Source organism: Balaenoptera musculus, chromosome 5 (assembly GCF_009873245.2).
Source record: "Balaenoptera musculus isolate JJ_BM4_2016_0621 chromosome 5, mBalMus1.pri.v3, whole genome shotgun sequence".
NCBI lineage: Eukaryota > Metazoa > Chordata > Mammalia > Artiodactyla > Balaenopteridae > Balaenoptera > Balaenoptera musculus.
In genome coordinates this window covers 76,140,913-76,157,914 of record NC_045789.1, presented here as the reverse complement: position 1 = coordinate 76,157,914, position 17,002 = coordinate 76,140,913, and the positions used below count along the sequence as shown (strand labels likewise).

The window sequence follows — 17,002 nt, the reverse complement described above, 5'->3', positions numbered from 1 at the left end:
GAAAGCAAACATAACCAAAAGAAAACCAATAAACAAGGTCCTACTATTTTCAAAACTATATTCAAAATCCTGTAATCAACCATAATGGAAAAGAACATGAAAAAGAATGTGTGTGTGTGTATATATATATATACAACTGAATCACTCGGCTATACAGCAGAAATTAACACTACACTGTAAATTAACTATACTTCAATTAAAAAAAAAGAAAACCGGGGCTTCCCTGGTGGCGCAGTGGTTGAGAATCTGCCTGCTAATGCAGGGGACACGGGTTCGAGCCCTGGTCTGGGAAGATCCCACATGCCGCGGAGCAACTGGGCCCGTGACCCGTGAGCCACGATTACTGAGCCTGCGCGTCTGGAGCCTGTGCTCCGCAACAAGAGAGGCCGCGATGGTGAGAGGCCCGCGCACCGCGATGAAGAGTGGCCCCCGCTTGCCACAACTAGAGAAAGCCCTCGCACAGAAGCGAAGACCCAACACAGCCATAAATAAATAAAAATAAATAAATTTTCAAAAAAAAAGAAAACCAAGGATAATAAATGAAGGAAAACAGGCATGGCAGTATCTACAGGAAGAGCCATAAACTTCAAGTATTTTCCGTATTACAGTGGAGTGGCGGGAACCACATGTGGACTATCTACAGCCAATGGCTGCTGCCTAGGTAAACCTTCATGCTAACACTGATCCCAGGATCCCAGGGAAGATCTGGGAACTTCCACACCTAGCCAGGAAGGCCATGTAAAGTTCCTTAGATGAGTTAGCTTCAAAATCAAAGAGACAACATAGTTATGAGTAGAAGAAATGTTTTTCTTCCTTGGGGAAAAAGGCAGAAAACAGAGATTTAAAGAATACAAGAGTCTTGGCACAGAGATTTCCTGTTAGGGAAAATGTAGAACCTAAAATAGTCTCTTAGGATATCCAGGAAGCCTCATATAGAACCGTGGCTGTCAGAGGCTGATGGAAAAAACATAGATCAAAAAGAAGATTCTAATGACAAAAAGCAGATAAATGGAACTTCTATGAGGAATCTTACCTTGGAGAAATTCTTTGAAGAAAATTACAAAAAACAGAAAGTCTCTCTTTGGAGTTATCAAAAGGTACCTGCTATGGATGTTCACATTTCCCCCACCACTCCAAATTCATATGTTGAAGCCCTAATCCCCAAAGTGATGGAATTTGGGGGTGGGGGCCTTTGGGAGGTGATTAGGTTTAGATGAGGTCATGAGAGTGGAGCCACCATGATGGAATTAGTGCCCATAGAGGAAGAGGGTGAGACCAGAGCTGTCATTCTCTCTGTGCCATGTGAGGGTACAGCAAGGTGGCTGTCTGAAAACCAAGAAAAGAGCCAAATCACCCTGGCAAATCTGGCAGCATCTTGATCTTGGACTTCCCAGTGCCTCCAGAACTGTGCAAAATAATTATTTGTTGTCTAAGCTGCCCAGTCTGTGGAATTTTTCCAGAGCAGCCCGAGCAAACTAAGACAGTACCTAAACAAGAACTTATTTGCTGTTTTTCTATGTCTGCTCAAGAACCTCATGTATATTGGAGGTGCTCTTCTTTCCCATGCACCGGGTCTACCTGTGGACTGGTAAACAGTGTGGTACAGAACAGTGGTTCAAAAGGGAAGCTTTAAAGTCAGTGGTATCTGGTTTCAAATTCTGTGTCTGTTACTTTCTTAAGCAGAGTTTCAAACTATAGAAGAGATAAATACAATCTGTTATCAACCTTAATGTCATTGTGAGGATTAAATGACATAATTAAATATTATATAAAATTAAATATAAAATGTATATAAAAACTCAGGTCATGGCCCACAGAATGCTTTTGGATTATAGCAATATGCAGGAAAGGGCTGCCTGTTTGTACAAATAAGCATACTCATATTTATCACTACTATTTTTTCAAAAAGTGAAATTCCAAAACCAACAACAAAAAAGTACTTTCAAATCAGGGGTTAAACAGTTGGTCAATGTCCTCTGACCAGACCTCACACAGCTCACAGTAACAGGTTAGCCTGAAATAACCTTAGACTGCCAAAACCCAGCTCCCCCTAATTTTTAATACTGCACAGCATTCCATTAAATTGCATCATTTCCAAATTTGTATATGAAAAACAATGTTGTGGTGAATGTTCGTATAAATACATTCTTACACACTTGATAAATCTCTTTAGAATATGGAGTAGAGTTGATATAATGAAGGTATGTACACTTTAAGTTTTGATATACACTGTCAAATTACAGGAGGGGAATTTTAAAGAAATGACAAAATACAAAGTACATTCAATTCAATTATTCCTGCATAATCACACCACTGAGGAAGCCCAGTGTTTCAACTGGGAGACAGCTAAAACCTAACTATATCTGATCACATTTAGTTCTTTTTTTTTTAAATTTATGTTACTGAAGTATAGCTGATTTACAATGTTGTGTTAATTTCTACTGTACAGCAAAGTGATTCAGTTATACATATATATATACATTCTTTTCCACATTCTTTTCCATTATGGTTTATCACAGGATATTGAATATAGTTCCCTGTGCTATACAGTAGGACCTTGTTGTTTATCCATTCAATACACAATAGTTTGCATCTGCTAATCCCAAACTCCCAATCCTTTCTTCCCCTATCCCTTCCTCCCCCTTGGCAACCACAGGTCTGTTCTCTATGCCTGTGAGCCTGTTTCTGTATCGTAGGTAAGTTCATTTGTGTCATATTTTAGATTCCACATATAAGTGGTATCATATGGTATCCTCTTTCTGACTTACTTCACTTAGTATGATAATCTCTAGATCCATCCATGTTGCTGCAAATGGCAATATTTCATTCTTTTTATGGTTGGATAGTATTTCATTGTATATATGTACCACATCTTCTTCATCCATTCATCTGTCGATGGACATTTAGGTTGTTTCCATGTCTTGGCTATTGTAAACAGTGCTGCAATGAACACCGGGGTGCATGTATCTTTTCCAATTATAGTTTTGTCTAGATATATGCCCAGGAGTGGGATTGTAGGATCATATGGCAACTCTATTTTTAGTTTTTATGAGGAACCTCCATACTGTGTGTTTTCCATAGTGGCTGCACCAATTTACATTCCTACCAACAGTGTAGGAGAGTTCCCTTTTCTCCAACCCCTCCCCCAGCATTTGTTATTTGAAGGCTTTTTATTTTTTCTTCTTATTTATTTATTTATTTGGCCATGCCACGTGGCTTGTGGGATCCTAGTTCCCCAACCTGGGATCGAACCCAGGCCCTCTGTGAAAGCTCGGAGTCTCAAACACTGAACCACCAGGGAATTCCCTGAAGGCTTTTTAATGATGGCCATTCTGACCGGTGTGCGGTGGTACCTCATTGTAGTTTTGATTTGCATTTCTCTAATAATTAGCAATGTTGAGCATCTTTTCATGTGCCTTTTGGCCATCTGTGTGTCTTCTTTGGAGAAATGTCTATTTAGGTCTTCTGCCCATTTTTCGATTGGGTTGTTTGATCACATTTAGTTCTTAATGACTAAGTAGCATCTCTACATATTTTCCTACAATATTAACAAAAATATTCAATAACTTGGAAGGACCACAATAATCCATGTACATTTAAGCCTGAAGACTTCAAATAATCAGGTTAAAGGCAAGTCTGAGTATTTTGAAAATAGTTTTTGAATGTCTAACACTAATAGGTTGCCCAAATGATATGCATATTATTTTCCCAAATCCTACAAAAATACCTTCTAAATTTTAGTTTAATTAATTTATTGAACCAAAAGTCATCACGTAATTTATGGCCACTGATAAGACAACAACATAACGTATATGCTATACCTTTATGGTACAGTCTATTTTGATTATATATAAAGATATAGATATAGATACATGACTGTCCACAAACTCAATGCAACCTCTGGCCAAGAGAGCAATAAATGTCATGAAATGGGATACGTGAGTGGGGGACAAGAGGAAGGGGGACTCTGACATTTTGCTCTGTATTTCTACATTATTTCAAGTGTCCGTAATTTAGATATTCACATATTACAAGTATATTAAAAGGAAAGACAAAATTCCAATACCATGATACTTGAAAATGAGGCTGACTCTGATTTGCTGTTACGGACTGAATGTTTGAGTCTCCTCAAAATTCATATTTTGAAATCCTAATCCCCAATGTGATGGTATTAGGAGGTGGGGCCTTTCAGAGATGATTAGGTTACGAGGGTGGAGCCCACATGAGTGGGATTAGTGTTCTCATAAAAGAGACCCCAGAATGCTTTCTTGCCCTCTCTTCACCATATAAGGATACAAGATCTGTAACCTATGTGAAAACAAATTTCTAGAAAGAGATATATAGCAGACTGTATTTTCTAAAAACGGTCATAGCAGTATTTCTAACCACACACGCTCTTCCAGAATCTTGCCACTCCCCATCAAGAGGTGGAGTCTCCTAACTCAAAAGTGGTTTAAAATTAACTCAAAATATATTAAAGACCTGAATGTAACACCTGAAACCATAAAAATCCCAGAAGAAAACATAGGTGGTAAGCTCCCTGACATCAGTCTTGGTGATAAGTTTTTGGATCTGACTCCAAAAGCAAAGGAAACAAATGCTAAAACAAATAAGTGAGACTACATCAAACTAAAAAGCTGTTGCATAGCAAAGGAAACCATCATCAAAATGAAAAGGCAACTTATTGAATGGGAGGAGATATTTGCACATCATATATCAGATAAGGGGTTAAATATCCAAAATATATAAAGAACTCATAAAATTCAATAGCCAAATAAACAAACAATCTGATTAAGAAATAGGCAGAGGATCTCAATTGACATTTTCCCAAAAAAAAGACATAAAGTTGGCCAACAGGTACGTGAAGAGATGCTCAATATCACTAATCATCAGGGAAATGCAAATCAAAACCACAATGAGGTATCACCTCACATATATCCATCATATATGTATATCAATATAATAGAATTATTATTCAGCCTTAAAAAGGAACAAAATCTTGCCTTTTGCGACGACGTGGATGGACCTTGAGGGAATTATGCTAAGTGAAATAAGTCAGAGAAAGACAAATACCATATGATCTCCCTTATATGAGGAATTTAAAACAACAACAAAAGATCAAGCTCAAAGATATAGAGAACAGATTGGCGGTTGCCAGAGGTGGGGGGGTTGGGAGGTGAGTGAAATAGGTGAAGGGGGTCAAAACGTACAAACTTCCAGTTACGAAATAATTTAAGTTATGGGGATGTAATGTACAGCATAGTGACTATAGTTGGTAATACCATATTGCATATTTGAAAGTTGCTAAGAGAGTAGATCTTAATAGTTCTCATCACAAGAAAAAAAAAATTGTAACCGTGTATGGTAACAAGTGTTAACTAGACTTACCGCGACAATCATTTCCTAATGTATACAAGTCGCACACCTGAAACTAATGTTATTTGTCAGTTATACCTCAATTAAAAAAGAGGTGAAGTCTATTCCCCCTCCTCTTGAAGCTGAGCAGGCTCAGGACTGCTACAACCAGAAGTATAGTAGAAGTGTTGTATGTGACTTCTTAGGCTAGGTTATAAAAAGTATCCAGGCTGCATGGTTCTCTCCCTCCCCCATCCTCTCGTGGGATGGATGCTTGCCCTTGGAACCAAGCCACTGCGCTGTGAGGAAGCCAAGCAGCCACATGAAAAGGCCGTATGTAGGTGTTCTGGCTGACAGTACTAGGTAGGGTTTCAGCCACCAGCCAGCATCAACTGCCAGACAGTGAGTGAGCAAGCCTCCAGATGCTCTTCCTGCTCCCGGCCTCCCAGTCGTCCAGCTAAGAACCCAGACATTATGCAGCAGACAAGCCGTCTCCACTGTGCTCTGCATGGACTCCGGACACACAGTCTGTTAATTAAAAGGTTTTTCTTATGCCAGAGTTTTAGGGTAATTTGTTATACAGCCATAATAACGGGAATATAAGAGAAACTGTCAATAGCTTAAAATCAGTAAAGTGGCAATGAGAGGCTGGGGAACATAGGGAGATTTTTACTTGTCCATTTCTACACTTCGTACTGCTTGAATTTTGTGCCATGAGGACATGCACTAGCTATTTTATCTTTTAAATAAAACATAACCTCACTTCTGTGAAGGAGGCCAGAAGGGGGTCCCCTCACACAGTACAACCTGATGTCAATTACAAGAAGAATTGCCAATTACAGACCTCAACAGAAGATCGTCAATCACAGGCCCCAACAGGAAAAGATGTACACTGCATCTCCTACAAGAAACTGACTACCCCAGCAACTCAGCCAATGAGAAGCCATCATCACCCTGAGCTCTCACTTTTCTCCAATGGGCTTTTGTTCAAAACAACCCCTCCCAACTTACTCCTTTTTCTCTATAAAATAATGTCCCTCTCCTTTGTTCCTTGGACTTGCTAAATAATATTAAATTGGGGATAAAATATATATACCATAGTATCTAAATGTTTATTTGTGAGAAAGATATGGGAAGGTGCACATCAAGTTCATCTAGGGAAGTAGGAACATGCCAGATATAGAGAAGTGAGTGAGAAGTTTGGTCTTACTTTTAATGTATTGATTTTGTGAAAGAACATTAGTATATTATTCATATTAAAAAACATTTTACAAAAATATAAATTAATAGGAAAAGATACTAGCAGTAGATATATTTGCTGGGTAGAGAAGTTTCTCAAGAAACTTTTCAGGCATACATCTTCCAGGAAAAGGCCAATGATAGGTCTTACTCAACGTGACTTATTTAAGTACAGTGGACATGAGTCACAATTTACAAGGCCTTCAGGCTTGTAAGGGGAATCTGACCAATGATCTCCCAGATCACATGCTTACAGTTCTTTAATACGGAAACAAATGTAAGTAAATTAAGAGATGCAGAAGTTTCAGTTACGCGGTTTAGATTAGAGCTGAAATACAGAGCTCAACAAACAAACAAAAGGGGGATTATCTGCATTCCAAACCTTAGGTTACAACAGAAAGGAGGAAAAACACAAAGCATAACCTAAATTCACATTTCTAAATCCATCTGTTCTCTTTCTGGAACGCCTATCATTAATAGAAGAAACTGTATACCAAGAGACAGCCAGTCAAGGAGAACAGGAGAAGGAGGTGGCAAGAGAGCAGAAGAGGATAGAAACAGAATAATTCTGCAAATGGGGAACTGAAAAAGTCTCTCGCCAGGCCATCTTTATGATTGTAAGGAAATATAAGTGATTTTTAAAAAACCCGAACAACTAGATATATCAGTTATAAGGAAATACCTCCTTAAAAACAAAACTAACCTCAGAGGAGACACACACCAAAAAACCTACAACTTAAAAGAATGATTTATAATTAGACTATGATTTTGTGTTGGCATCTTTCTACATATCCAGTAGTATTCTACTACTACATCAATAAAAACCCATATTTATCAATAGGCATATTCCCATGTTAACAAGTAATGAAACACAGAACTGTATGTAACATGATAAAGATATCTGATTTTAATTGAAAGGGACTCACTCTATATTCTTATCCACCTCTTTAAGTCTACTTAGCCAGTATTTAATGAGTAAAACATTAAAGTTCTAATTAGAGTATTAGATTAGGATAGAAAAATGCCTGTAATGTCAGATAAATGCCTCCATTTTTTAATGTTTCTGAACATTCCTGAGACAAACAGAACCTGGCAAACAAATCCTGGCAAAACACAACTACATTAAAACAGTCTAATACCTGTGTAACCCAAGGGTGTAATTAGATCATAGGAAGGAAACACGCCAATAGAATTAAGTAAAGCTTTACTTGTCATGAGCACCCCAAAATGGGCATTCTTTGTACTGCAGTCTTACCAACCTTAACTGAAACACTGTTTATAATGTATCATTTAAAACACTCCTGTAAGAATACAGTGATACAGTCATTTGCTTTAAAAGTCCATATTGCAGCTATATTGGGTTGGCCAAAAAGTTCGTTCGTTCTTTTCCGTTAAGGTGGCTCTAGTAGCACTTAGTTGTCTTTAACTTCATTCGAAACAATTTTTTTAGATTGTATGTGACAGCTCTCATATCAGCGTGCATTTAAAAAAAGACTTATCAAAACTGGTGAACTTCTGTGTAGCCATTTTAATATTGAAGATGGAAGAAAAAAAGCAACATTTTCGGCATATTATGCTTTATTATTTCAAGAAAGGTAAAAACGACTGAAATGCAAAAAAAGATTTTGTGCAGTGTATGGAGAAGGTGCTGTGACTGATCAAACATGTCAAAAGTGGTTTGTGAAGTTTTTCGTGCTGGAGATTTCTCACTGGACGATGCTCCACAGTCGGGTAGACCAGTTGAAGTTGATAGCGATCAAATCGAGACATTAATTGAGAACAATCAACGTTATACCACGCGGGAGATAGCCAACATACTCAAAATATCCAAATCAAGCACTGAAAATCATCTGCACCAGCTTGGTTATGTTAATCGCTTTGATGTTTGGGTTCCACATAAATCAAGCAGAAAAAAACCTTCTTGACCATATTTTTGCATTTGGAACGTAATGAAAACGTTCTGTTTTTAAAAAAAATTGTGACGGGTGAGGAAAAGTGGATAACGTACAATAATGTGAAACGGAAGAGATGGTGGGGCAAGTGAAATGAACCACCACCAACCACACCAAAGGCCGGTTATCATCCAAAGAAGGTTGGATTGTGTATATGGTGGGATTGCAAGGGGGTCCTCTATTATAAGCTCCTTCCGGAAAACCAAACAATTAATTCCAACAACTACTGCTCCAAATTAGACCAACTGAAAGCAGCACTTGATGAAAAGCATCCAGAATTAGTCAACAGAAAATGCATAATATTCTATCAGGATAACACAAGACCACACGTTTCTTTGATGACCAGGCAAAAATTGTTACAGCTTGGCTGGGAAGTTCTGATTAATCTGCCGTATTCACCAGACATTGAACTTTCGAATTTCCATTTATTTCAGTCTTTACAAAATTCTCTTAATAGAAAAAAATTTCCATTCCCTGGAAGACCGTAAAAGGCACCTGGAACAGTTCTTTGCTCAAAAAGATAACAAGTTTTGGGAAGGACTTCCCTGGTGGCGCAGTAGTTAAGAATCCGCCTGCCAATGCAGGGGACGTGGGTTCGAGTCCTGGTCCAGGAAGATTCCACATGCCACAGAGCAACTAAGCCTGTGAGCCACAACTACTGAGCCCAAGCGCCACAGCGACTGAAACCCACACGCCTAGAGCCCGTGCTCCGCAACAGGAGAAGCCACCGCAATGAGAAGCCTGTGCACTGCAATGAAGAGTAACCCCCACTCGCTGTAACTAGAGAAAGCCTGCGCACAGCAATGAAGACCCAACGCAGCCAAAAATAAATAAATAAATAAATCTATTTTTTAAAAAAAGTTTTGGGAAGATGGAAGTATGAAGTTGCCTGAAAAATGACAGAAGGTAGTGGAACAAAAGGGTGAATACATTGTTCAATAAAGTTCTTGGTGAAAATGAAAAACGTGTCTCTTATTTTTACTTAAAAACCAAAGGCACTTTTTGGTCAACCCAATATAATAAAATGCATGAAAATCAGATTTATATTCTTTGTACTGGTACAGCTTAGCAGTTAAATAATCAAAACGTACATGGAACTGGTGAGGCAATAGTAAAGTGTTTGAATTGCTGTTTATGTCCATTTAGCCTTAGAAGACATACAAGTTTTTTCTATTTTTATATATATTTTTAACATGAGAAAAAATTGTACCAATTCAGAAATCAACAAAGGTAAGATGAGAATACAGTCTTATTAAAATTATTAAAAAGCTAAACATGGTAGAATATATTTTCTTTGCAAATCACATTAACAGTGCATTCAAAAATTTTATTCTTCAGTGGAAAAAGTCTGTGATTACTAGTTTTTCTATAGAACTGTCCTGCTTATAATACCTCTGAAGATGCTTACAAAGTTTTATTTTTAAGTTAATATTTGAATAGGTAATGTACTCTCATAGTTTTAAAAGGTAAAAATACAGTGAAGAGTCTCTCTTCCACAGTTTTCTCCTATTCCTCTACCGCCTCCTTGACTGCAAATATAGTGCGTTTTTTTAAGGTACCTGAAGGAAACCGACAGGAAGCAGAGCAGATCATCGTACCGAAGAAACAGCACAGGGCCTGGAGCTAATGCCAAGCTCGAATGTGCCTCTGCCACTCTCTGGTCGGTTCCAATACTTGGGAAAACCTCAGGGTCCTCATTTGAAAAAGGATGATCAACATCAGAGGATTTCTGTGGGTTTAAAATAGTGCCTACATTCCCTTCAAACTCTCCCCAATATAACCATCGTTATGAATCTGAGATATATTCCTTGGAACCTCTTCTATGCATTTACAAACATTATCCTGACCTACACATACTCTCATACTCTAACCTTAACCTGCAAAGGCATCTCTATGGCTTTCACTAACATTTCTCAGATACTTCTAAAATATGTTTCTTCTTTTATTTCTAGTTGTTTTTGCATTCTCTGTTGTTTGGGACATAAACAGCTTGTCCCAGACGTGATGGATTCTCTCTTTTGTCAGTATTATTCCTGTGTTCAACTGTTTTGGCTTTGAATTAATTTTGTCTGAGATTAAGAGTATCACATTCTTTTGGGACAGCTTCCCCTACACCCCCGCTCCTTTCATCACTTATCTATGAGATTTTGTTTTCAGTGTCTGTCTCCCTTGATAAACAACAGCATTTAAAAACTCCAACCTGTCTCTATTAATAAGTATAATCCACTCACACATAACATTTTACTTTATGCTTTCTATTAACTATGCTTCTCTTGTTTCTTCCTGCCTGCCTTCAGCTTACTTGGGTTTCCTTTTTCCTTTTTCTTTTTTTTTTTAAATAAACACTAATTCTCCCCCCTATTCAAAGTTCTCAAATGTGTCAGTACTAGGGCATCCAGATATCTGAGAGGCAGTTCTTTGGTTGTTGTGACTGGCTTGCATCCCCCCTAACTTTCAAAGGTCCTGCCACACATTCACTAAGTGAAAAACTTGAGCCTATAATATAATCTAAGTCCATTTCAAAGAAAAACACAAAGTATTTTTTGGATGGTTATACTCGACACAGAATTATCGAGGAATTTAACTGGACTTTCACATTTAAATCAAGGGAAGACTATACTTAGTTTTGTTTATGACTCTACCAAGAATCTGGTGACTTTGAAACTTTACCATTTCAAAAAATCATGTTGCTGGTGGTACTTAAGGCCAGCATAACATACTTGTATGGGTCTGCATTTATAGCTATACATTCATAATGACTTTTCATATTAGAAGGATCTACCTATTTCATCTTGTCTTCTAATGTAGCTGTACCTGCGACCACATTGTAGTCCTTTTATTTTCTTCAACTCTTTGCTTGTTTTTCTGTTCATATTTATTAATGGAGGACTAGGCTGGGTGAGCAGTTAGGGTATACAAACAGCTTCCCTTATCAAGAAAGCATGCAGGTAGCTATAACCCTGGAATGTCCCTTCACCATTATCCTGGGATCTCCATTCACCATCACTCTGGAAATTACTTTTGCCTCTCTCATATGTTGGATCTCCTGCTTTCTACACTCGAAATCTCTTCATTCTTGGTTTATGCCTACATCTTGGTGAAAAACAGTTCATCCTCTAGTAACCAGCTAAGAAAAGGTACATGAGGTAAAATTTTTGAAGACTCTCCTCCCATTTGATAGTTGGTTGGATATAGAATGATGGATTGGTAATAATTTCCCTTCAGAATTTAAAGTCACTGTGCTAATGCCTTCCAATTTTGCTGTTGAAAAGTCTAAAAGTCATTTAGACACTTGATCCTTTGTATGTGACCTGTATTTTCAGGAATGGCAAGGCAGCCAGAAACGGTAGAACAAAGTGAGCAAACGGGAACCAGTGGAGTGAAGGGGGACAGATTACACAGTGCCACATAAATTTTGTTTCTTTTCACTATGAGTGTCATGGGGAACTACTGCAGAATTTTGAGGAAAGGAGGAACATTACCTGACTTATCGGAAATAGATCATTTCAACTCCTGTAGTGAGACTAAAGTTGAAGAAAATGGAGACGGCAAGAGGGTAGAAGCAAAGAGACCAACAGGAGGCTAATTTCAATAATCTAGGCAAGAGATGATGGCAGGTTAGACCAGGGTGTTTCACTGGAGGTGTGAGAAATGGCTGGATTCTGGATATATATTTTTAAGGTTGAGCCAAAGGGATTTGGTTCTGCATCAGCCATGGGGTTGAAAGAACAGAGTAAAAGATGACACAAAAGCTGTTGCCTGAGCAACCAGAATAATGGAGTGAATAGAGAAGACAGGGAATTCCCTGGCGGTCCAGTGATTAGGACTCGGTGCTTTCACTGCCATGGCCCAGGTTCAATCCCTGGTCAGGGAACTAAGCCTCATGGCGTGGCCAAAAGAAAAAGAAAAAAAAAAAAAAAAAGAGAGAAGACAGAAGTATAAGGTTGGGGGCAAGAAAAGTTCAGTTATGCACACATCAAGTACAAAATGTCTACTATTTGTCCAAATGGAGATGTTGCATCAACAGTTGGATACACAAAAGTCTGGAATTCAGGAGCAGCAGCTTTTTGGCTGGGCTATTTTGGAGCATGGGCTCATTTTGGCATTTACATTCCCTTTGATCCTATTCATTTTCCATGCCAGGTTATCCAATGTGAGCCACATAATATTTTTTTAATATGTCCTTTTCTGCTTAAATCATCTAAAACTTCTATTACTTACAATGAAGAACCTTAACTGAAATCATTACTAAATCAGGAAAATAAATTAGTTTTAAATTGTGAATGAATAGAACTTTATTAAAATGGAAAGGAACTAACGGTAAAATCTTAACTGCTTCTAAGCTGAATATATCCCTTGGCAAAGCCCATCTATTTTCACAGAATAGGCAAAACAAAAACTGCAACCCAACATACAACTAATGAGCTAACCATAAAAAAATCATTAAAATCCTCAAGTTTCCCCAAATGAGTTTCTCTTCCCTCTGGAATCTTCAATACTGCTATCAGCATGTTATACATAAGGGGATCATCCATCAGTAACTGATATTGTGTGAAAATATCCATCATACACAAGAAAATCCAATTTTATTACATAAGGTCAAAAATAATAAAAATCCCAAATTAGAACGTGAAATTAATGAGATGGTACGCTATTACAAAGATGAATTAGATGTCCATTTTTAAAACAATGAGACTAAATCTCTGCACTGTTATCATACTATAACACAGTATTATTGTATCTATGAGCTTCCTAAGCATGCAGACATCTAAATTCTAGTAGTTATAACTAATATAGAAAAAATATACCCTCAGATAAATTGCTTTTAAAACATAGGCTGGGGCTTCCCTGCTGGTGCAGTGGTTAAGAATCCGCCTGCCAATGCAGGGGACACGGGTTCGAGCCCTGGTCCAGGAAGATCCCACATGCCGCGGAGCAACTAAGCCCGTGTGCCGCAACTACTGAGCCTGTGCTCTAGAGCCCGTGAGCCACAACTACTGAGCCTGCGTGCTACAACTACTGAAGCCTGTGCACCTAGAGCCCGTGCTCCACAACTAGAGAAGCCACCATAATGAGAAGCCCGCGCACTGCAACGAAGAGTAGCCCCCGCTCACTGCGACTAGAGAAAGCCTGCGCACAGCAACAAAGACCCAAAGCAGCCAAAAATAAATAAATAAAATAAATAATTTATATAAATAAATAAATTAATTTAATTTAATTTAATTAAATATAGGCTGTAGAGTTAGAGTTCCACAGGGTAATAAGATAACAGACACTGGGGAAAAAAGGTCCTATAAAGTATGAGTAGAAGATAATGGATGCATGAGAGGTAGAAAAGTCTAGTATTGATATATTACAAAAGAATACAATGACGTTTAAATGAAAATATTGATAGTTTTTGCTAGATAACCTTTTTCTGATTATAAGATTTATTATCACAGAAAATACAAGAAAGTATAAAAGAGAAGTCTCAGCCCATATTACAGAATCCAGAGATAACCACTTTTAACATTTCGGTGTATTCTCTTCTAGTCTTTCTTCCTATGCACACATGTATATGAAATGAGTGGGTGTGTGGGTGTATGTGTATGTGTACACAAAAGCAAGATCTACTAAACGCCATTTGTACATCTTTTTTTTTTCATTTCATATGACACACACATCTCCCTTGTTTTTAAATATTTTTCAAAGACAACTATTTTAAACAAGATTTTACCATATGAATTTCCATGATATAACCACTGTCCTACTAGTCAACATTAAGGTTGCTTATAACTTTTTATTACTGTAAATAATGTTACAATAAATAGTATTATTCATAAATCTTTGAATTTCTGAATTTAGAGACCATATTTCTAACAATACTTCTTAGGAAAAATGTTTAGAAAGCACTTAAATATCAACAATGTAGATATGATCCAAAAATGCTGCTTGATTCTGAATTTAAATAAAAGAAGAAGAAATACACATGAAATAAAAATTAAAAAGCACAGTTCAATTCAAGCAAACATCTATCAAACCTTGCCAGCAAGTTTCCTTAATGAATCAAATGAGTTTCTCCTCCCTCTGGAATCTTCAATACTGCTATCAGCGTGTTATACATAAGAGGGTCATCCATCAGTAATTTACATTGTGTGAAAATACCCATCATACACTAAAAAATGTGGACTTTTAAAAGATCGGTAAAAATCTAAAATCTATTTTCACATAATTAGGAAGTATTTCAAACCAAGAATGCTGTAAGTAACGCCATCAAGCATGAATTAATGTGCCCATAAAAAAAAAAAAAAAGCTAAACATGGCTTCCTTGACAATCTACTAAAGTTAAGTGTACAGGGAACCCTAAAAAAGTAGGGCTTAGTTTTAGTCATCTCTTAAAAAGCAGCAGAGCTAATAGAACAAAGCATGTTAAAAATAAAAAATACTATACTAGGAAATAAAAAGAGGTATAGTAGCCCTTATTAAAAACTAGTCTCCTGGGAAATTTTACCACAATTAAATTACAAGTCTATTTTTTGTTCCTAATATCAGAGTAATTTGAAAAAAATTTGCCTTATGTTTGATTGAATTAAGACATTAAAAACTATCAGCTCAAACTTCATAAATAAACAGGAGAAAATATTTTTTAAACTCTTCTCAGATTAATCTATTTTTACATCAATTATCAGAGATATGACATTGCCATTTTATTTCTATACTCACAAGAGTCTGATTTAATTTATAAGTTCTTAGTTTATTTCTATCCCTCTAAGGCACTCTTAAGGATCATAAGTCCTAGTATATGCTAATTCTCAAAGGAACATCATTCACAATCAATGCACTTCTGATCACTGTACATAGACAATGAGTGAGCAGAAAACTTGCTTATTCAAGTATTCCAGCAAATGTTTGTACCTGCCTTTATTAACTGGCCTATAATAATATACCCCGGTACAAGAGTATTTTAAAACAGCAAAATGTTGTTATAATGTATAACATAATAATAATATACAGTTGACCCTTGAACAACGAAGGGGTTAGGGACGCTAACCCGCCATACAGTTGAAAATCCACATGTAACTTATAGTCAGCCCTCAGTATACGCAATTCCTCCAAATATGCAGTTCTACATCCTTGGATTCAACCAACTGTGGATGGTGTAGTACTGCAGTATTTACTATTGAAAAAAAATCCATATGTAAGTGGACCCTCAGAGTTCAAACCTACGCTGTTCAAGGGTCAACTGTACTTTATTGTTAATAATGGTCAAATTTTTCCTTTGTATATAAAAAGTATAAAGTATAGTACATAAACAGCCCTGTATTTAAGCTTTAAAAGTCTCTAAAAACCTACAGTTGAAATCTCACTACACTCAAAGCCTGTTGTTCAGAAATCTGCCTCTGTCAAGTAATTGATTTGGATCTGGAAATAAACTATATAGAGATTTTTATTGTCATGCCATTTGTTGGAGTAGGATTTGAACTATATCATAAGAGGAAGTGTGACTTCATAGCAGTTTATCAGGTAAACAAGCTCCGTATAGCCAAAAATTATATGCATTAATACAGAACAGAGGACTTCCCTGGCGGTCCAGTGGTTAAGACTCCGCGCTTCAATGCAGGGAGCGTCGGTTCGATCCCTGGTCAGGAAACTAAGATCCCACATGCCACATGGTGTGGCCAAAAAAAAAAATACACAACAGAAAAGTCTCTACACATGTGTGTTTCCCACCCATGATGGTGAATTTCGCCAACAAAAATCTACCATAAATAAAGACAGCAATCTGTTTTTATATCTAATAAAAGAACTGCTGGCAAGCATTTTAACCATTATGACTTAAACCACTGTGGAATTTCAATTATGAAATAATTTTTAGTGCCCATCAGATGAAAATCTTCCAATAAACAACATGCTCCCAAAAACAAGACAGAGTGGTACAGTTCAGTTCTGAATAGGACTGTCCTGTTCATCTCACCAGATTGATCAGCCTTCTCATCGCATGTTCATGAGAGCAAACACATTCACAGGGATCGAATCCACCTTCTGCCATGATTACCCAGCTTGATTTATCTTGACTGTTTAAATCTAGGAGGAAGGAAAAAATATCATAAGACTACTATTCAGAGTTACTCTTTCTCTTGAACTATGAAGAATTCATGTATGTATAGATTCATAATAGTTTTCTTAAACTAAGTATAGTTCATATTTATTGACTTAAATCTATGAATTTATTACTAATCTTATATGAATTATGAATCTATACAAATGATTGGCTACCACTTTACCATCAGACTGATTTCCTGTAAATGCAAATGTATTCAGATACTCTATACTGGCCCCATCTGTGAAGCTGATGATACTAGAGCCCTACTCTGCTTAATTACCAAATCCTTTAACTTTGTTAGCCCCAGTACTGCTATGGACTGAATATGTCCCTACTAAAATTCATATGTTGAAGCCTTAATCCCCAAGGGGGA

General features: G+C 37.1%; 1 protein-coding gene across 1 annotated transcript in view; it reads right to left on the bottom strand.

The window, feature by feature from the left end:
- SMIM14 (small integral membrane protein 14) overlaps positions 1 to 17,002 on the bottom strand; it is a 63,539-nt gene that overhangs the window by 21,168 nt on the left and 25,369 nt on the right. Inside the window, exon 2 of the mRNA XM_036853028.1 lies at positions 16,501 to 16,610. Coding sequence (XP_036708923.1) covers positions 16,501 to 16,575 — 75 coding nt within the window. The 5' untranslated portion in view covers positions 16,576 to 16,610. The remainder of the gene's footprint in view (positions 1 to 16,500; positions 16,611 to 17,002) is intronic.